Source organism: Stigmatopora argus, chromosome 5 (genome assembly GCF_051989625.1).
Source record: "Stigmatopora argus isolate UIUO_Sarg chromosome 5, RoL_Sarg_1.0, whole genome shotgun sequence".
In the NCBI taxonomy this organism is placed as follows: domain Eukaryota; kingdom Metazoa; phylum Chordata; class Actinopteri; order Syngnathiformes; family Syngnathidae; genus Stigmatopora; species Stigmatopora argus.
The window spans coordinates 4536400-4558219 of NC_135391.1; the positions used below are offsets into that span (position 1 = coordinate 4536400).

Consider the following 21820-nt stretch of genomic DNA (forward strand, 5'->3'; position numbering starts at 1 on the left):
CCTTTCAATGAGAAATGTTTCAGTTTAAAAGTATTTTTTAAAGAAAAACAGTAATTAACAACTGAGATATTTCTTTTCATTATTGCGATATCTGCGCAAGAGTTGCCAGATCGAAAAGACAAATTACAGTCCATTCATATCGAAATAAGAAAAGTTCATTTAAAAAAACAGCCTAAACTATATAACCTTTCAATAAAAAATGTTTCATCTTAAAACTATTTTTAAATAAAAACAATAATTAACAACTGAGATATTTCTTTTCATTATTAAACAGCAAAAATACAATTTTGTCAATAAAATTCCCTAAATATGCTATGGGGAACATTAGCCTGTTTAGCCCTGATTTAAAGGAGCTAACTACAAACCTAACCAGATTGAGGGTGAGGCACATAATATAAATGAAAACTGCATACACAGCAGACCAGTTCCAGACGAGCTTATGTATTTTGTATTATTATGTATTATGCATGTAGTATCTTGCTCCCAGGTCATTAAGTGTGTTTTGAATGTATTGCATAAAATAACAGTATTTGCAGGGATGTGTATATGTGTATATTCTAATTAGTTAGTTATTATTAGTGGTAGTATTTTCTTTACTACACGATGTATCATCAGCTCTTGGAAACTGATCCAATGTTCACTTCTGCGGTTGCTCTGTCCTGTTAGGGGAATTGGCTTTTATTGTGAAAGCACAATGTGTGGCCTTTCCTTCTGTTCTGGTAGATTTTGGGACTTTTGCTGTATTTTGATTTCAATTGTAATTTTAATGTTGTTAGTGGCTTAAATGTGTGACTTTTGTGATGATGATGGAGATTATGTTACATGTGACTTTAAAATTTGAGTAAATGTGTTGAATCACGACTCATACAACTTTATAAAAACGTGACTATTCTCGGCTCAAAAGAGGACAACTGTACATACTGTACATGTATCTATATATGAAGATCATAGGATGGTGAAGTAGTGCCATTCACAAAAATAAACTGAATTTCATGCCGGCTTTTGGTGAAAAAACAAAGTAAACATACATAGCGCTAATTTGATGAACTTTATTTTAAAGAATCTTAGTGTTTTGAGCAATTTTCTTGGGAGTGTTCGACCGTTCCGACTCCGGTTTCAAGTATATTTCTAAAAAATGATCCCATGATGAAATAAAACTATGCACCTTACTCCTCGCACCAGTCAAAGCTGCCATTGTCTTTACGTGAATTACAATTGATTGGTCTTAACGCGGGTTACCAGGTCACATGTTGAAGCAGCGTTGAGAAGCTTAGCCGGAGCAGGCTTTGGCGCTAATTAAATACTTAAAAGTCCAGCAGTGAACCAGCACACAAGCCGCCTGTTAAAGAACGACCGCATTTGGGGAGAATTAGAAAACGTTCAAACTTGAAGCTGACTAAAAAAACCTAGGAAACGCTTTCTGGGACGAATCTCAAAAGCCATCCACATTGACGCCGATGTGGATGGGCTCCGTGTATTTCTCGACACTCGTAAAGTTTTCTAGTTTAAGGTGTGTAGGCAGAGAATTTGTTTTATGGTCTGGCTATAGTGCAGTGTCCACTCTTCTAACTTGCCCGCCCTTCACAGCAGATGAATCTCTGGAAGTGGGACAAGAGCTATTTGGACACCAATGAAGGGGGCGGTTCCATTCCTGCATGCATGATCAATGGGGTTGAATAGTGGTGGTAGGGGTGGTGGTGTTTGGCAGGGGGGGCTCAACGAGGAGAACGTGGAGACAGAGCGCTAGCAGCGAGTACACAAAAGCGGCCTGTAAAGTCTCATTAGCCAGAGAAAGACGGCGTGGATGCTATCTCGTTACAAATCGCTCCCGCTTGCGGCTTTCTGGGCAAAATGCGAGAGTTCATGCGTTTTGAGCCGTACGCGCCTTATCTGGATAAAGCCAGTTTGCGCGCTGGAAATTAGTCACGACCGCGGCCGAACTGTCAGGAATCCAAACACGCTAACCCTCTGTCCACTTTGGGGACGCTTTCCCCTGTGAAAAGCCACAATGGGACTTAATTACAGGTCAGTGGCGTGTCTCCGAGAGATACAGAGAGCTCTGTTACACGTCCAAATACAGTATAATGCCATCTTCTCGAGGGTGGGGTGGCGGGACGGCGTAACAAGAGCTCTACACAAAAAAAGAAGGTGGCGATAGCCCGAACCTGAGAATGCGAGGAGGTGATTGAGGCGGAGAAAGTGAGGGTTTCGAGCTGAAAGAACAACAAAGATGGCTTCATTCTCATGGGCCTTCTCACATTTTATTTGCCTTCTTTTTAGACCACGCTGTTTCTTACGTTACATCAGGCGTTGGGAACCTTTTTGATGGAAAGAGCCATAAACAATTCATATTTTTCAAATGTTAATCCTTTAGAGCCATGCTCTGAATTGAAAAGTCCACATGCATGAAAATGTGTGCCTTTTTTAGTCACATCACCACTTTTAAAGTACCAAAAAGTCTGTGAATTCTTTTGACAACATTGTTATGTTGTTCCTAATCAATGAGAATATCCATGCAGAAGAATGTAATGAAAAAAATATGATTATAAGTTATAGTTAAGTTATAAATTATAGTTTCAATTGCATAATACCAACGTAATGCTCCTATTCCTGCGCTTTCTCACCAGGAGTTTGCATAGTTTACCTCACAGGTTAGCAGAGAGCCATATACACCCATCAAAAGAGCCATATGTGGCTCCCGAGCCATAGGTTCCCTACCCCTGCTATACATGTTTTTTTGGGGGGTGGCGTTGTAAAATAAATCGTAAACACAAGTTGGAGGTGTGCTTTTCATTATTATGTTTGTTTTGTTGTCAAATTAACTTAATTGTTGAAAATTAAAGCACAGCAAAAAAATGGTGCAGATATTAGTGTCCAGAAATCATCAAAATTCTTAAGAACAACTGTGAAATAGGCATTTTCTCACATTAATTTAACTGATTACAGCTTGATAACTATTGTAATTGCATTTGAAAAAGAATTTGTTGCTTCCCAAAGAGTTGTCAGAAGAAGGTTTGGCACAACTGCGCTCTCTAGTGGCTAGCGTGAGTCAACTCTGGTGTCTAAAAGTTGTTTTTAAACTGCACCATGCATTTTGCACACAAAAAAACAATACAGCGTGGTATTGAAGTTTATGGCTTCAAAACATGGGCTCATAATGGCTTTTGTTTGGTAGATAATTAGGCCTGTATTGATTTTAATACAGGGATGGATTTCTATCACTTTGTTATGTGCGGGTACGTTATTACCGTATTTTCTCGCATATTAGCTGCCTTTGCGTATAAGCCGTACCCTTAAAATTGTTAAAATTTTACAATTTCTCTCGTATAAGCCGCCCTCATGGTTTTAATAGGGAGTACAAATGTGATAATTTGTAGGGAAAATCTTAAGAAAAATCATTGCACGTGGTATTTAGAAGATACTGTATAAATCCATTGCTGGTTTGTCATCCCTAGGTAAGATGGCGGCGCCCTGAGCGAGCCATGGCAGGCACAAGTACATGAGTTTTTGCTCGTTGTCGCCGGTCTTTTGGTCGCCGGTCGTTTGGTCGCCGGTCGTTTGGTCGCCGGTCTTTTGGTCGTCTGCGGTCGATTGGTCGCCGGACTTTTGGTCATGGTCTTTTGGTCGCAGTCTTTTGGTCGCCCGGACCCAAAAAATGGGCAACCAAAAGACTGCGACCAAAAGTCCGGCGACCAAAAGACCGGCGACCAATCGACCGCACACGACCAAAAGACCGGCGACCAAACAACCGCACACGCTTTGATTCAGTCCTCATTTTTTGAGGGACAAATATGCGAGAAAATACGGTATTCACCCCTAAAAACGTGACAGGAGCTGCATTGTTATTGCATTTTCTTTCTTTGAACAAATTGTTTGTCAAAGTGCACTTTGTTCACAGTGGGGGAATGAGGGAGAAGGGACAAAGTTCAAGGCGGGGGGAGGCGGTGAAGAGGAAGAAGGTTCAAAAAAAAAGAAAATTGACCTTTGAAAGCTAAACAGCAGGTGGAGAGGGAAAATCGGCCACGGCTCTGGATTCACCCGGGGAAAAAGTCAATGTCAAGAAAAAAGAGGGATTCGAAAAAATATGACGGCGTAACCGGCCGGCACATGAGAGCTGGGGGGCTTTTGTTTGCCGAGCGGGAGCAGGTAAGGCATTAGAGCGATGGACGGCGAGGACAGGCCCGCCACGGCGAGGTCGGGCCGTCTGACGGCCCTCCAGGAGCAGCTCCTCTGGGCCCTCCTGGAATCGGGCCTCTCTCGCGACGTCCTGGTCCACGCCTTGGGGGAACTGGAGCGAGACAGGGCCAACGGGACAGACAAGGGCGAGCGGGGGGACGGGGAAAGCTCCGAGGAAGGGGAGATGGATTACCCGCCGCCGATATTCCGAGATTTGGAGAAGCTCGGCCCGGAAGAGGCGGCCAAACTGAGGGCTGAAGTCGAACGCCTTTTGCAGTAAGTACATTTCGCGAGGGGGAAAATATCCGGATAGTTTGTCGGGGGGTAAATATCCTCTCCTTTGATTTTGGGCCGTAAAAAAAAGAGCCGAAATGGCTTCCTAAGTGCTTCTCCTGCTGGTCTGTTTCGCTCTGGCGTCTGAAGCCCATTTAAAGAGGGTTCCACCTTTGCTGGTTACTAATTACCCACCCCCATCATTATTCGGCGAGCATTTCTTAATAAATAAACGGCGCGCGTATGTAGGTGAAGATTAATGGACGAGGGCCGGTCCTGAGTCCATGTTTGCATAATCACACGTGAGGTAACGGAAATTTGAATGTGGCGTATGCTAGGAAACGAATGTCTTTTTTTTATTGTTTAATTGGGAATTCTTGAAAATAGGGATTATTTTAGTCATTATGAAAGGGGAAATTTGGATGTATTTTTGAAGCATGGTGAAATGATGGATTTTTGTTGTTGTTGTTTTTGATGTGGCTGTGCATAACTGGCTAGGTTTTAAAAGGGAGTAAATGTATATAAGGGCTTTCGAGCTGTGTGGTTTTCGTCGTTTTTGTGGCCGATGGACTTTGCTCCTGTGTGCTTTGGCTTATCTCGGTCAATAACGCGCCTGGACACGTCTTTCCGAGTGATCACGTTCGACGTCTCTTGCGTGATAGACTCAGTGTTCTTGTGGAAGCAAATAACTTTCAGCCAGATTTTGCATAACGGGGGAAAAAGGGAAAACGAATGAAAGTTAAAGACAAAATAAAGCAAAAAAGGAAAGTAAAAGACAAAAAAAAAGCAAAAAAGGAAAGTAAAAGACAAAAAAAGCAAAAATGGAAAGTAAAAGACAAAAAAAAGCAAAAAAGGAAAGCAAAAGACAAAAAAAGCAACATTTCAGTTAGATTTGGTCACAGAAAAATAATCGGGAAAGTTCTGTAACAATTTTTGCTGAATGTTGAAAAATTAAGGGTCAAAAATATATGTATTTACATTTAAATTGTGGATTTTCAAGCCTATGAGGCACTGATTTAAATGCGCTTTAAATCTCATTACGTATACTTGTATAATGACAATTAAAAAGCATTTAATTTAGTTTTTTGAATTCAAATTGACCGTGAATATCAGATTTGACCAAAACGTGGTCAAAAACGTGTAAAATACGGGAAAAACGTACAAGTTGCCAGGTTATGTCTTAAGTCTCTTTTCTCAAATCAAATCAAAAGCCTTTATTGTCATCATACACAACTGTGTATAATGAAATTGGTAACGAAATGTCTGCGTGTAATTCTAACAGGGAAGACTCGTGGCATGTGGCAAAAATGGTGAAAAGCTACATGCAGCAACACAATCTCCCGCAGCGAGAAGTGGTGGAGTCCACGGGACTCAATCAATCGCACCTCTCGCAACATCTCAACAAAGGCACGCCGATGAAGAACCAGAAGAGAGCGGCGCTCTACAGCTGGTACGTCAAGAAGCAGTGTGAGATCAGCCAGCGTGAGTGCCGAAAGACGCCGCGACGTCACCAAATCTACGGGTGGGAGCGCAAGACTAAAAGTACCTTGCCATTTGTTACCTGCTAGAATTCACCAACGCCAAACATGGCCTGGCATCCATGGAGGAGCCAGGCGACGATACCAGGAGGGGTCGCAGGAACCGATTCAAATGGGGTCCAGCTTCCCTGCAAATCCTTTTCCACGCCTACGAACGGCAAAAAAACCCTAGCAAGGAGGAGAGAGAAGGCTTGGTGGAGGAGTGCAACAGGTAATTTGACGCAATTGATCTGATTATTAGAAAAATATCAATAATCAACGCTGCATTAAGTGAGCGTCTCCCATTTGTCTTTATATTTGATCTTCAACAGTGGTGCTAACAACCAAATTAAAACTCAATAACAAAAGGGCTACAAATGCACAATAAATACAGAATGCATCAAAAACAACTATATTTAAAGTGATATAATGCGAAGATTCTATACACTAATATTAATTTAACATTGTATGTTTAAGGCAGCCCGGTGGATGAGTGGTTAGGGCGTCGGCCTCACGGCTCTGGGGTCCTGGGTTCAAATCCAAGTTGGTCCACCTGTGTGGAGTTTGCATGTTCTCCCCAGGCCTGCGTGGGTTTTCTTTGGGTACTCCAGTTTCCTCCCACATTCCAAAAAACATGCATGTTAGGCTGATTGGACACTCTAAATTTCCCCTAGTGTGAATGGGTGTCCGTCTCCAGGTACCGATTCAGGGTGTGCCCTACCTCTGGACCGGAGTCATCTGGGATAGGCTCTAGCACCCCCCGCAAACCTTGTGATGATAGAGCGGTTCAGAAAATGAATGTATTTTTAGTATACAGATTATGTCAATCAAAGGGAAGTTCAACTTACACTTTTCGAAATGTTTGTCTGGTTGTGATGTCACAACCAGAATTAGTGAAAGGGTGGGGGTTCCCTGCTGAATCGTTTTGGATAGAGTAACGGTTTAAATTTTTTTTTTTAAAGGCAGTTATATTTGAGTGCCTCAAGTAGCATCCCATTTGAAATCAATGTTTTTATTCCCTTCAGGGCAGAGTGTCTCCAAAGAGGAGTATCACCTTCGCAGCTTGCTGGCCTGGGCTCAAACCTGGTCACAGAAGTCAGGGTGTACAATTGGTTCGCCAACCGGCGGAAAGAGGAGGCTTTCCGCCACAAACTGGCTCTTGACGGGCCCTTCCCCAGCCATTCTGCTTCTTCTTCCAACCACCTCTCCTCTAGTCCAGAACTGAGTAATCCAACTTTTTTTTTACCACTAGCCTAGCACCGTTAGCGCACAAAAGTCGCTCGGTCCGTAACCATGCCTTAAACTCTAGGTGCCAAATATAGTCATCAAATCCAATGTGAGAGCCTGAACCCAGGCAGAGGTAGCGGCGGTGAAAACATGGGGCGTCTCGTGGCCAGTCCCATCCAGCTGGAGCCGAGCCACACACTCCTCGAGAGCCACCATCCCAAACTGGTAAACGAGCGACCCATCCACCTCCGTTGTGCGGACTAATTCGCAGCTGTAACGATCACGTTGCCATCTGCTCTTAGATTTCGAGCGGAGGCCCACTTCCCCCCGTAAGCACTTTGACCTCACTTCACAGTTTGTCCTCATCGCCTGCATCTTCGCAAGGCCTGATCATGGCTTCCCTCCCCAGCGTCATGAGCCTTGGAGAGTCTTCGCTTCTCATCGGTAACGTCCACCTTCCCCAGTTTTTGAACATCTTTTCATACTCGTCAACCTCAGCCAATATCTCCCCTTATTAATGATTGCAATTCCCCTTATTAAGTGATAATAAACCGTACAAACGCAACGCGGCACATTTTAACTCACAAAGGGCGCACTTAAAAGTCTCACATTTTCTCCTAAAGTGGACGGGGTGCCTAATAAATCGGTGCACCTTTTGTGGGCACTGAATTCAAGATTCTGTACATGTCGCTGACAGCTTGACTGTCTGGCTACATTGCTTACTGACGCGCTATATTTATATAGTGAAAAGGCGGAAGTGACTGAGGCGCATGCGTATATCATGCTCAAAACATGACAACATTAGCATTCGACGATGCTACCACTCACCGAGACGATCCGGATTAGAGCCAAAATGGGGAAGACGAGATCAGTTTTACAAAAACATACTTTTTGTAAAACATTTTCCCGTACAAAAGTTGTTACACGTCACATCTTTGGCAAGACGTCGGGGCGAGGTAACGAGGAATTAGGACCCAATCGCAGGGAAGCAGGCGAGGACGAGGGAGGTGGTGCTCAAACCAAAACTTTAATAGCTTAAGCAGGATCTTAGAAAATAACAAAGACTTAGAAATCAAATCACCTAACCAAACCTGACAAGGGGAGACACGGGAAAGCGAGGAACGAGCCATATGGAACCGGGATCGAGATATCGTGGAAATATGGCATGGACAAACAAAAGCAGACGATCCGACAAATGACATAATCAGTGGGAATACACCAGGGCTGGAGAAACGACAGCTGAACACAATGGGCAATCACTCAGGCAGGACACCAGGGGGGGTAACATTACTCAGTGTACACAATTTGAAATGATCCAAAAACCGTATTAAATACGGGAAAATTGATGTCTTTTGGTTTTTGACCTTGATTTTTTTTCCATCCTCAGGCCTGGCTTCCACACAACCGCAAACGGTACCCGTCATAAACAACATGGGAGGTGGCTTCACAACTCTGCAGCCAATCTCCTTCCAGCAGCAGCTTCACAGCCAGCAGCCAATGTCTCAGCAGCTCCAAAGTCACATGGGTGCCAGTCCGTTTATGGCGACCATGGCACAATTGCCGAGCCACAGTAAGTTTGCACAATTGAGCACCATTGGGCAGAATTTACAGAAAGCGTGGCTACATTTTTCTATTAATTTTAGTGTATAACAAGACCGATTCGGCTCAGTACGCTACGTCCGGTCTGCTGTCGCAGGCCATGGTCATTACTGATAGCAGCAGTCTGGGGACGCTTACCAGCCTCACATCTGTCAGACAGGTAGAGTATGCATAAACGGTCTTCGGGAACAGAAACTTCTCAAATACCATCACTATCTTTTTTGGGATAGATTCTAATGACAGATCCCGAGGAGCAGACAGATCCTTCGTTGCATGAAAATTCTCTGCACCTGCAACCTCACACACCTGTACCAGGTAATAGGAAACCTCGGCACCTATGACCCTTGCATGAACTGGAAAACTGATATTTAGTAGTGGCATGTCCGATCACATATTTTTGCATGCGACTAAGAAAAGCCTGGTTTTGGAGAATCCGTCCATACAGAGTCCAGATCCGATACCCAAGAATTGTATCAAGTAGGGGGAAAAAAGTACTACAACGAAAAGTGTTTTGTCCATCTAGTTTGAATAAAGCACCAAAATAAGCACCACCAGAATAAGGTTGCAAACAAATTGTTTACATAAATACAGCGAATAAATATGTTCACCCAATGCAATAAATTGAGCTATTTTAGTTGCGATTTGTTATGCATTTCCATTTTTGTAACTAAAAGTTTTGTTTCAATTGCGTCAAAAGTCTGAAAATCAAAATTTTAAAAAAAATGCAATATACTTGTGGATCAAAAACATTTTTTAAAAATCCGATCTATTTCCCCCCGATTACTGTCCGCCAAAAAGATGCGAATGGGCACGATTTCCGATCGGGGACATCCCTAAATTATGATTGATTGATTTATTTAATAAGGGACGGCACATATTAATGAACATATCTATATTCATGTTAATGAACATATATATGTAAATATGTAAGATTGTAGCCATGGGCTAATTTCCATCTTTAGTCCCTTGTGTAGGTACAAGATAAACGATGACACACACACACGACACAATTTTAGACACCGTCGTGATCGCAATTTTGTTCATGTTGGAAGATTTTGTAGACTAAGGTGGCATTTGCATATTTAATAGTATTGTTCCAGTTCAGGCGTTTGTGTTTTTTTAATATCTAACAGTGGTGGTGCCTTTTTGGCTTTCTGTCCAAGACGTTCAAAGCTTGCTTATAAATGAATAAACCAAGAGTGATTCCTAGGTATTTAAATTATTGGACTACATTGATTGTTTTTCCTAAAACGTATCGAAATGCCGTAAATCAGCATTCCATGTATGCCCCAGCTCTCCGTTATTGGTCTGTCGTCAAATTTGGCTTGGGGTAATCCCATAAATCATTGTGTATCACCTTTTTTGGTATGACGGTGATTATTTGCAGCCCAGTTAAATAAATGTCATGTTTTTTTGAACAGCATCGAGCCAGAGCTCGGAGCTCTATCCTGCATCCCAGACAACGGACAACAACCAGTCTCACCTCTTGTCGCCCTCACCAACAGACATTAGCTCTTACATTCCGACACAACTGGTCTCTACTGCCCAGTAGTGCTGCGACTCCAGCGAGGCAACACCAACGTGACCAAGGAGCTTTATCGGAATGTTGCTCTCAATCAACTTTAGCAAGTTCTGATGAAAGGACAACAAGAGGTGTAAAAAGTCAAGGATGTAACAAGAAAGTGATTAGCTGTTAACACAGAAAATCACCAGATTTGACAACCAAATGTATTTTATTTAAATACTTTTGGAAAATCTGAGAAAATTGTACGTTCATTACAAATGTGTTCACATGATAAACACACGGCGCATCTTTTGTGACAAACTATGAACAATAGTATTAAAGGCCAAGAATTGAAGCAAGTGTGTGTGTTGTCAATGATTGTAAACACAGGAGCACTTTGTTCAATGTGTTTTTATCCAATCACTGGGCTTTTCATTCAATTTTCATTCGTCGCAATCGGGCACTTTCTTTTTCCGTTTGACTTTGTGATGTTTCTGCTTTAAAGCGGCGTGCTCGCCATTAGTTTTGGGACAAGGCGATTCTTTGCACTCCACATGCTTACTTTCTGTGTCTTCTGCTTGTTTCTTCCGTTTCTTTTTCTTCTTCTTGGCAATACCGGCTGCTTCGGTCTCAGCTGTGTTTTTCTCCTCTCCTTCTGAATGGGGAATTGCTTCTGCCGTCGGTGAGGCAACAGGTAACGACGGGGGTAAAAGATCTTTCAATGAGACGGCTGCTTCCTTCAACCTTGTTTCCATCTCACTGTCGCTGTCACTGGACCAAAGAGAGTAAAATGTTAGATTGAGAAGCAAAATGTCATTCATTCAGATGTTCTTTTTGTCATTATGCGGCCCAAGAAATTTCCCGAATACGGGATGAAATAAAGTTCTAATCTAATCAAACACTATTCTTTAAATTTAGACTTGCCTCAAGGTTACTGTTGGGGTTATTCTGGAATGTTATTATATGTGCATTAATCATTAATATGTATGGGAGCTTTATTGTAATTTGGGACCGACATTTAATTGTTTTCAGAACTATTGCCCGGACAGATCACCATGTTCCAGGCCGAGGACTGTTGATCTGAGTTCGCAATGAAGATCTGTGAGGGACTCTTAAATTGCTTTGACTTGGATTCCGGCAGATGGCGATAATCGAATCAACTTCCGAAAATACTCGCATATTGTTTAAAATACTGTCACCCGGTTTACCTTATATGAAGTTATTATGCTTACTTGTGTAAATTCTTACGCAGGTGTTTTTGTTTCCGACCTGATATGCAATTGTTGTGGCAGTTGTTTTTTTACATTAATGGTGTTATTCGGTTATCTTATACAATTGTTTGAATCAGATTACCTTAAGTGTTTTGATTATGCGCAACTAAATGGACAGAGGAGGATGCCGTTTCTTCAGAGTGTCACGCTGGCGAGGATGAGCCAGGACGATTCTCACTTGCTAGTTTCAACGCTGGAATACGTTAACGATGTCTCTGTTTTTATTAAAGTATATCTATTAATAAACCTATCAGTTACTATTTTCACAACGGAGCAAATACACCATAATTGTTGACCTTCGTCAAGGACTCCATATCATTCTGAAAGATTGGATTTTCTTTCTATTAAATTTTGGTCTTTATTAAAAAAAACATTTAATTTGAAATACAATTCATTTCAAGGTATGTGCCTTTGTCTGATTTGTTACAGTATGCTGATTGTGTCATAATGTGCTTGAATTTTGAGTATTTGTGATTTTAGCGGCTTGTTTCCCCCCTTAATTTTAGGCATATCTATATCTAATGGATTTATAATAAGTCCATAAGTGTGTAGATAGAAAAACCTTGAGCTTGGAATAGGCCGCCGTCGCTTTACATCAGGAGGGGGTTCCTCTGGCTGTCCTGGTACTGATGTGGAGAACAAAAGAAACCCTGAGAGAAGAATGTTAAACAGATTAAAACATAATAATGAAATGACAACATGCAAGAATGTTGAGGCGAAAAGGGGGTTTACCTTCATCTTCACACTGTTGTGGTGTTTTACACTTAGAGGTCTCAGTCTCAATTTCTGTAAAGCGACTAAATCAAATGTGTGAATTATTTTTGGAGGCATGTTTTGCAGTTATAAACACAAAAAAATAGAACACTTGTTTACCTGTCAAGAAAATGACCCAACTTTTTGGCAACGTGAGTTTGAAACCCCTGAGTGACTTGCAGTTCGTTGCCATCATGTTCATGGACAGCAACTATAACACTGTCAACGACATTAAATGACAATATAAAAACAACCACTACAATAAAAACTGAACTGAATGTTAATGAAGTTTTGAAATAGACAAAAGTTACATTACAGGTGAGGGATGCATGCCAACAAATATGTAGGTTTTTAACGTGTTAAGACTTAGAGTGCAAAATGTTACATGGGAGTTTTCGTAATTAACTTACCGTTTTGACTGTTTGGTCGTGACGTTTCCTAATTTAAAAAAAGAAAATAATCACGTATGTAATAATATCTAGGTTAAAATTTCCATTAGAAATGAAACACATATATTCACATTATCTTAAGATATTGCTGAAGTTAATGTAGTAGTTGTAATAGCACTGCGGTACGTCGGTCATGTTGTTTTCGTACTGCGAAATAAAGTCTTCGAAAAGATAGACAAAATATTACCAGTGGTCCCACTTTTTCCTGAATCCCAAACAGCTTCTGCACATCTTTTCCGTTCCTCGTCGTCTTCACTACTACTGCTGGAATCCCTTGAAGTACCAAGCATCTTCTTGGCATTCCCGGCCGCCATGTTAACACACGTGCCTTCAAGTATTTCCTGTTTGTAGCTGAGGATTCTGGGTAACGTAGTTGCTTGGCTTTTACTTCCGCTAATCCGTTTTAACGAAGAGTCCAACGATTTAGCTAGCTTCCAAGCGATTTTCAAGACTAAAAAGAGTTAGAAAATCCAGGGGGACAATTAGATATTAATATAGAAATATTGTGTACATTTTGAAACAAGTTGATAGTACTATGAAGTCTAAAAAAAACCTGACAGGAAACATTATAAATGCTTCTGTTTTATTTACAATACATTTTAAGGGAATGAATCTTAATTGCAAAACAACATTATCAGCAACTTTAGAAACCGATTTGAACTTTTTTTTTCTTCTAATTCAGTTTTCACATGACTATTGATATACAACATACAAAATGCAATCAGATGATCATGTAAAATACATATGACAAATTACTCCAAACCAACATTACTAAAGTTCTTAACCAGTAAGTCAACCTGGTCACCAATGTTATATTACGCAATTTTAATGAGTTTAACAAAAATAGTTTAAAAAAACATCAACTTTGTAACGCAAATACTACAGTTGTCAGTCACCTTAATTGATCGTTTTCTTACTCCGCTATACAATTCTATTATTCAATTTTAGATCAGTGACTTTAACCATTTTTTTAAAATTCTTTTTTTCACACTTCCTACATGAACCTTTTTTTTTTTAAATCCTACAATAAGCACAGATGAAAGCATGTATTTTCTAGTCCTTTCACATATCGGAATGCCAATTCACATTATTCTTCACAACAAATATTGGGATGAAAGGCACAAGAAGTTTTTAAAACAAATAAAAAAAAAACAATATAAACGTTATGCCGATGGAAATATTTCCACCACTGTCATCAGCTTGTTAACTTAAAGCAATGCAAACATTTCCAGAGTGGGATTTAGTATTGCATTCAAAGTAAACTGATGTGTATATTTGGGTGGCTGAAAGAGTAAAAAAACATCTTGCAAAAAAAAAAAAAAAAATGACATGACATGACACTCTCAAGGCATGGAAAGATTTGCTATTAAAAAACAAAAATTCTAAAATTCTCTAGGATGAACACAACTCATGTGCCTGTTAATTTCTACTACAAGGCTGTAAATTAACCAAGCACAGCTAACTTAAATATATCACACAACAGCACCAGCAATGCAGCAAAAAAAACAAACAAAAAGATACAAATATTTAAAGGAGGATTTAAAAGAACCACCACTGTCAATACTATACAACTTCTACTCAGGGCTCCTCATTCTTTAAGAGGAGCGATCGTCACTTGAGAGCGTGCGTTTAAGTCATTTCATTGGAAAACTGTTATGCTAAAGCCAAGAGGGCTGTGACGGAATGTGTCCCAGTTCAGGTCTGCGATTGTCCATTTCCAGCAGAGACGCAAACGGGACACTTCATCGACAAATTTCAACTGAATTTTCCTTCGATACTTAATAATGACCCAAAATCTTGGATGGGGGATTTGTGCTGTTGAGTCTGCTGATAAAAGAAAAATTCATCTGTCTCAGGAAAAACAAAAAAAAGACAACTAAACTAAAAGGTATCGTAGAAAAATCCCTTCTTGGGTATAACGCACAGCAGGCAGTCCACTTAAGGGTCTTACTGACCCCCGTTGTAGGCATAGTCTGCCTTGTTGTGCATGATGAGCTTGTTGTCCACAAAGTAGAAACTGTCTGATCTAGTCTCATAAGGGTGCGCCACCATCTGGCGAACTGGAAAGAGGAAGAAATTAGAAAAATATGGCCGTATTGATCAACATTATGTGATATAGTAGGCAGTCTAAGTACAAAACAGGACTTACTAAGGTCATCCGGAAGTTGTGGAAACTCGTAAATGTGTTCGCACGTGTTACGGCTGTTGGGAATGCAAAAGCCGAAGTCAAAGTCAAAGTTCTTGAGGAGGTGTCCTTGAAAATAATGCCTCTCGATCATACGGAAGTTATTAATGGGACGGTCGCCGACGGTGAACTCCACGCTGATGGTTGGAAACAAAAAGAGTTTGCACTTCAGTCGACGGGAAATGTTTATCTTTGTGGTGTGAAACCAAATGGCGATCCGTGTACTTACGTTGCACCTACGGTCTGTAGTTTCAAGAACGCTGGCGTAAACTGATATCGCACGAAGCGCCCGGCGCTGACGTCAACGTCACCACTCAACTCTTCAGCCTCCACAGGACCTGGCAGACAAAATCACTTTAACTGTTAGGAAATCCAATTATGAAGATAGGAATGATAGTCACTTAGTGACAAAAAAAACACAATTACCGTGCTAATTGAATCACGCAACCATTTGAATACTCTGTTGAGTCCAAAAAATATTATTCATGGTGGTCCTGTTATTCTCCTGATCTCATCTAGTCTGAGATAAACAAAGGCCTCCCATAATTTTAGCTCGGTCTTGCAACATTAGCTACTACAACTAAGGTTGACCAAAACGTGTTAATTAAACTGTCAACACGGACAATAATCAGACAAGTTTAATTAATCATTGGTCATTAAAATCAAGTAATAATGATCAAAATCAATCACTAACAAAAACACATATTCAATTAATATTAATCACTATAAACATACATTTCAAAACCTAATAATCAGCAAATCATTATTATTATCTTAAAGTAATGACATATTAATACATTTATAATAGCTTCCTAAGGTTTATAATGAAGAAATTTTATTTAAAACATGTCTCTGTGTTTGTTGTTATTTAATATGCGAACCCCAATTGAATATAATATATATATTTAGATGCTGTCAACTAGTTTATGTTGCTCTTTTTGGAAACAAAAAGGAGTTTTCTTTAAAATTATCTTTTTAAAGACAGTTAACGCAATGCTAAAAAAAAGCTGCCGGTTTTCCAAACTGCAACAGGGGAATGGTGCCATCTCCTCGACGGATATAATTGCAAAAATATATATATTAACACATTTACCACTGTTGGGAGGTTTGGCGATCTCAAACAAAACCGTGCCAGTCTCGAGATCTCTGATCTTGAACCGCGTGAAGTCGATGTTGTAGATATTGTCCTCAGGTTTGCAAAGATAGTCTGCAATTTAAAAACAAACAATATTAGTGAAACCAGATGAAGGGTTGAGGATTATTATTATTATTTTGCCTCAGAATTTGGGTATGATGCACAACAAGATCGGCAGGTTTCACCCATGCTGTCAAGCACAACTGTTTTTTTTCCTCCTGTGAGGCTCTTTAAGAAGGCACTCTGATTGAGGGGGGAAGAAACGCCATTGTTGTCTGGTGGTGCAGGAAAAGCAAACACAATGAGAGCCATTTAACATTAGCTGTGGCTCCGGTGACAAGACCTCATAGTTGGTGTTAGACAGACTCAGGTAGTCTCACTAGGACACTCCCTTAGAGACATACTTTTTTTTTGTTAGAGCTCATTAATTGAACTAGTTTCCTGTTACAAAGCTAGCCCACATGTGAAATATTAAAAGATTCAAACTCGCAAATATCACAAATTACAATAGCTAGCATAAACCAGACCACAACAAACACTAATATTCACTTGTAAATTCAAACAACAACCCCCACTTAAGCATTGATCAAGCTAAAATTGAACACCGGAACACTCTAAACTCAAGATTTTATCTCGTCACGTAGAGTTTGCCTTCCGATTAAAATGAAATATAACAACAATTTGCTCTCATTGCCATTGTGCACCTGTGAAACCTAGCCAAGACACTCGCCCCCCCTGTTAGCACCCACCACCAACAATAGTGGTTGCTTGACGTGTAGCCATCCATTCAGAGCACAAAAAAGCTACAGTTCGCGTACCCTCCGTGACAGCCCGGAGTCCGAGGACATTATCCGGCGAAATATCTCCTCCGAGCAACCTAAGTTCATCCTCCGTGACGACGGGCCACTTATCCGTTTGACTGCGTCTCGACTTCAGCTTCTTGAACATGCCTCCTCCCACTGCTTTTCGGTCCCTGCGGTTCGACTCGGTGCCGGCGTCTGCGTCCGTGTGTCCCTTCCCGACAGTTGGTGCCGATTTGTTCCGAGAACCGTTCATATTAGGCACCGTGGCGGTAAGGGGAGGAAATAGTTGCGCTTTTTGGGGGGAGAGCGCCCTAGCAAATTGCGGCTGTAATTTCAAGATGGCGTAAAGCGTGTACGGATGACGGAAAAGTACGACTGCGGTTGGCCGAGGACGATTTGCGTTGTCATAGTTACCGAATGGGTAGGAATGTTTTCTTGTCCGAGTCCTCCCGTTTTATTTTAGCCGGGTGACAAATTACTTTATTTAAGCAAAAGTAAACCCACGTTGAACGCAAAAGTAGCACTTAACAGTTTCTAATAATATCGATTGTTTCCGAGAATAAACCCAAACAAATAAAACAAAAATATTTACATCAGTTTCATTAACGTCCTGCATGTGGCGCTAGAGATACTCGTACACTTCGATGCTGTTATTGCCGGAAGTTTGTGTTCGTAGAAGAAGAAATGAGCAAGCATGGTGCGTGTTAAGTGGAGGTAAACAAGCTATAATGGTTTTTCTATTCACGTCCCAGGTTGTTTAAATTACTTCGTTTCTGAAATTGTATTGTATTTGACAGGTATTTTGTGTGTGAAATAAACGTGTTGGACAAGAAAAGCCTCTTCCTGGTGAATGATGGACGTGTCGCCGCCGCAGTGAGAGATGCAGTGGCCTGTATACATGGCGACTATGGAACGGCCATGTTGTCCCACAGAGATTTTGGTAAACTTTCTTAAATCAAACCTTAATTGTCCGAATTTAGTCAACGTGTGTTAAGGATTAGACACGTGTTTTTTAAATGTATAAAGTATATAACTACCAGTTTTTCCAACCTTAACTAACTCATTGCTTGCCAATGAAAACGACAGACGTCCAATTTATTAGAGAAAACAGCGCACCAAATAATTATTGGGAATTTTGTTGTTCAACTTCTTGGTGAAAAACAGCAAATTTAGCCTTTTTTTTGAACATAACAATATAAAATTGTTCGTGCGTTGTAAAATGTGGTTAATTAAAATGGAGTTCTGATGTAAAATATTTGTTTTCTGTTTTCTTAACAGTGAAATACCTGAATACTTACACAGGAATTGTCGTCATGCGTTTCCCCAAAATGTACTACAAAACACTGTGGTCAGCGTTGCCTTTTATCACTTGTATTAAAACCGTTCACCAGACAATACCGTGTTTTCTGAACTGTTTGCACATTGGAGGTAAGACAAAAGTATTTTATTTAATAAGGAACATTTTGACATTTGAATTCATTTTGAGAATAACTGAATTGAATATTTCCAAAGGAACAATCAGGACTTGCCAGAGGTTTTTGATCAGTTACAGCGCACGGCAGCTCCATCGAATGCTGCCAAATTGTAAAACTGAAGGTAAGTGTTGACATTCAACCCTTGGTTATATTTCCTTTCACCTGCAATCTTGTAATAGAAAATTGTCAAACCCACGGCCTTGCCGACACGGAAATGTGATCTGGCATACATTCTCGGTTTGAAAATTGACATTTTGTTTATTTTTCTCAATTGCAGCAATGAAGAGACATGTTCGCAATGCCATTCTAAGTTGCTCCTATACACAGGATCAACAATCGGGTGCTCGATGATGATGATTATGATGATGATGAATTCTAATCTCCCCGTTCACAGTGATTAACCCCCCATTTATGGTCATTATGTTTTTCTTTTTTAACATGTTATGCGTCAGTATTTTTTGGGGTGAAATAAAATGAATACTCTGTTGAAATTGATTTGAGACATCTCTTTTTGGTATTGAATAAAATCTTACGAATATCAGTAAAATACAAAAGATAAGCACATGAGAATTATTTGCAGATACTATTGTCCCATCTAGAACAACTGAAAGTGTTTTTGTAAATGACAATGTCCAAATATACAGCCTAAAACAATGCTTTGTGCTACTTAAGGTTTTTATGAGATCTCTTTTTTGTTACACTCTTGTTTGGTGTTTTTTATAGAAAGGGAATTACTGATTAGAGGTGAAAATGCAATACTACATAAATTTACCACAAACATGATAGTTTTTAATCTTCGTCTTATTTTGTAAAAGTAATGTTTTGTGTGCAATACTTGGATTGTTTTTACTATTCACTATGCATTGCAGCAAAAATCAAAAATAGCATCACACAGGAGAAAAATAAAAAACAAAAAAAACTACTTTTACTAAATAACTAACCCGGAATTCTTGAAGATTAAACTCTAATGCGTTTGTTAAATGTGATGCATTTTCACCTCCAAATCAGTCATTCCTTTTCTATAAAGAGTACATAAAAAACACCAAACAAAAGTGTAACATAGGAGATGCCTTCTCATAAAAACCTAAAGTAGCACCGCAATCAAAGACCGTGTATGGCAATGTTTTAATTAATGACAAAGAAATATGAGAACATTCGTGCCTTTGATGCGTAACACGAGTCAAAACAGTCCGAGTTGGACGATCTGTTTTAGAACTACATTTCCCAAGATACCCCAGAAGGCCTCAGCCCGACATATCAGCTGCGGGAAGAGCAACATCCGGGTCCCTCAGCATTCTGACTGGCGACCCGTCGCCATTCGTGCAAGCGAATAGAAATTTCTATTTTTGAGCGAAAATCTCAACAAGAAACAGACGCGCAAAAGGGAAAGCTTTATTCAATCGGATTGGCTAGCTTTTGGCCTAAACGAAAAGGAGCTCCATTTTTTGGGGGTCTTGACCCCGTGTGGCGAGCTTTCGTCCTCTCTTCGCTTAGCATTCCTAACTTGAGACGCCGATATCGTGTCTCTTGTTTTTTTCTCCGGGTTGTTTTGTTTGAAGATGTCGCCGTAATGGGTTCTCCGTGTTTGAGAGATATGAATCAGGGCCTTCGCCGCCTGACCCGTACTCATTGCAGCCCATTTTATTCCTTTGTTTTTTCGTTGAATGCGCGAGAGCTCTGCGGCTCTTGGCTCGAAGCTCGGCCTCGTTCACTGCAGGGAGACAGACATGGAGAAGAACCCGAACAACAGCAACAACACCAAGGTTCCACCGCGTTCCAACTCCTCTGGACCAACCCCGGGGGAATCTAAACCGAAATCAGGTGAGTTCAACGTTGTAAATGGCTATCGAGTTGGAAAACGTTTGCGCTGCATGATTTCAATTTGAGGCCTAGTCGTAGCGCACTTTTCGAGGCTATCCAACATGGCTGACATCGCTGTCAAAACATATGACCCACAAGATAAAGTTAGAACGACGTACTTACTGCATCGTAACACTTACGTCACACATGCTTCGTAACGGCCTTAATATTCTATTCTCGTATATTATTATTTAAATGTCTTAAGCGCCGAGGTACTTCTTTGTTTTTAAATTATTATTATTTTACATTTTATTTTAAATTTACTCATGAAGTAAAATTGTAGAGTTGTCCCCATCACATATGTTTGCACCCGAGTTCGAGTCCCGGCCGACTCCCTTAATATATAAAAAATACCTTTTTACCCACCTGATTGTCTAAAAATCTCACATAGTTAAAAAAAATATTTGGCAGTGGCTCCTTAGCCGGTAACCTATTATTTAACATTGGGTGAATAGGGGATTTTCTAAACTATTCAAACAATCTTATTGAAATTTGATGTGTTATTGCCAATTGATAGATTTTAACATTAGGTGGATAGGGATTTAATGACTATTATTTAGGCAGTGGCTCCGTAGCCGCAGTTTTTTTTTACTATTTACCCCACACACAATTCTTACCGGCTAAATAGCCATATGGGGCAATATAGGCTATTTGACCGGTTACCGGCTAAGGAGCCACTGCCAAAAAATATACTTTTTGGGGGGTTTTGACAATATCCTTGCATTTAATTGATATGGGTCCTTAAATAATATATATTTAAAAACAACAACAACATAAAAACTTAATTGCATGAACATTTAATGGCCATTTTTCCCTAATGTTTATACTCCAGGATTATTTTGTTGCTCACAGGCCTTCACTCAATCACTGCCATTTTTTTAACCAACAGATACTGTACAAGGAACAGTCCAGTTTCTTAAATAGTTAGTGGTAAAACTAAGTTTTAAAAATCTTGATTAGCTATGCTTCTTTATTTGCTTTCTGTATTGTACAATTGACCAATACTACGGCCTAGGTGAAATGAGGCGGTCATGGATTCTTCCAACTCATAGCGTTCCATTTCATGTTTCAGAAAGTAAGAATAATGGAGGGGCCAAGCGCTACAGCCGCAAGCGGGAGCCCTCCTTTCCCAAACCAGAAAATTTCTCCAGTGCGCGTCGTAGCAATCCACAGAAAAGCAAGAATTTTGACAAGAGACCCCCCCAGAGAGGCGGAGGACGGCAATATGGGGTTACAGGTGGAGGACGACGGGAGGAGGTTGGTACTTCAATCTTACTTTTTTTGTCAACACAAACTCACTCACAATTGCATTTCACTTCTGCTTTTTCAGATAGCAGACACGCGCCGGGCAGAGTTTAGCCCGGCTCAGTTTTCCGGATCAAAAAAAATAAACCTGAACCATCTGTTGAACTTCACCTTCGAACCTCGCGGAGGTAACGGCGCTGCCGGAGATGGAGGCTACTCCTGTTGGGGACGCCGAAATAAATGGGGTCATAAGCACAAGCCCTTTAACAAGGAGCTTTTCCTGCAGGCCAAGTAAGTATCAATTTAAGAGCCGAATGAGGATGCAAGATTGTCTTTTCTCAACCCGAT

General features: G+C 40.4%; 5 protein-coding genes across 5 annotated transcripts in view; 3 read left to right on the forward strand and 2 right to left on the reverse strand.

Moving 5' to 3' along the window:
* The first annotated feature begins 3974 nt into the window (after positions 1–3974).
* hnf1a (HNF1 homeobox a) lies at positions 3975–10651 on the forward strand. Its single transcript, XM_077601158.1, has 10 exons — positions 3975–4452; positions 5732–5931; positions 6018–6198; positions 6992–7191; positions 7276–7418; positions 7496–7637; positions 8581–8763; positions 8837–8952; positions 9023–9107; positions 10214–10651. The coding sequence occupies exons 1-10, from the start codon at positions 4163–4165 to the stop codon at positions 10342–10344; spliced, it is 1671 nt and encodes a 556-aa protein (XP_077457284.1). The 5' UTR covers positions 3975–4162; the 3' UTR covers positions 10345–10651.
* Positions 10507–13125, reverse strand: c5h12orf43 (chromosome 5 C12orf43 homolog). Its single transcript, XM_077601159.1, has 6 exons — positions 12957–13125; positions 12731–12758; positions 12441–12539; positions 12300–12364; positions 12130–12217; positions 10507–11067 (listed from the first exon to the last, which is right to left on the reverse strand). The coding sequence occupies exons 1-6, from the start codon at positions 13081–13083 to the stop codon at positions 10740–10742; spliced, it is 735 nt and encodes a 244-aa protein (XP_077457285.1). The 5' UTR covers positions 13084–13125; the 3' UTR covers positions 10507–10739.
* A 210-nt stretch (positions 13126–13335) lies between these two features.
* On the reverse strand, positions 13336–17267 carry unc119b (unc-119 lipid binding chaperone B). Its single transcript, XM_077601352.1, has 5 exons — positions 16908–17267; positions 16048–16161; positions 15184–15292; positions 14919–15091; positions 13336–14829 (listed from the first exon to the last, which is right to left on the reverse strand). The coding sequence occupies exons 1-5, from the start codon at positions 17143–17145 to the stop codon at positions 14717–14719; spliced, it is 747 nt and encodes a 248-aa protein (XP_077457478.1). The 5' UTR covers positions 17146–17267; the 3' UTR covers positions 13336–14716.
* Positions 17268–17443: 176 nt separating this feature from the next.
* Positions 17444–18862, forward strand: pop5 (POP5 homolog, ribonuclease P/MRP subunit). The gene is made up of 5 exons (XM_077601353.1): positions 17444–17606; positions 17690–17832; positions 18171–18320; positions 18405–18488; positions 18645–18862. The coding sequence occupies exons 1-5, from the start codon at positions 17587–17589 to the stop codon at positions 18716–18718; spliced, it is 471 nt and encodes a 156-aa protein (XP_077457479.1). The 5' UTR covers positions 17444–17586; the 3' UTR covers positions 18719–18862.
* Positions 18863–19618: 756 nt separating this feature from the next.
* The window catches only part of rnf10 (ring finger protein 10), a 28455-nt gene continuing 26253 nt past the window's right edge, over positions 19619–21820 (forward strand). The window contains exons 1-3 of the mRNA XM_077600708.1: positions 19619–20188; positions 21300–21484; positions 21558–21763. Of these exons, the coding sequence (XP_077456834.1) occupies positions 20032–20188; positions 21300–21484; positions 21558–21763 (548 nt within the window). The 5' untranslated portion in view covers positions 19619–20031. The remainder of the gene's footprint in view (positions 20189–21299; positions 21485–21557; positions 21764–21820) is intronic.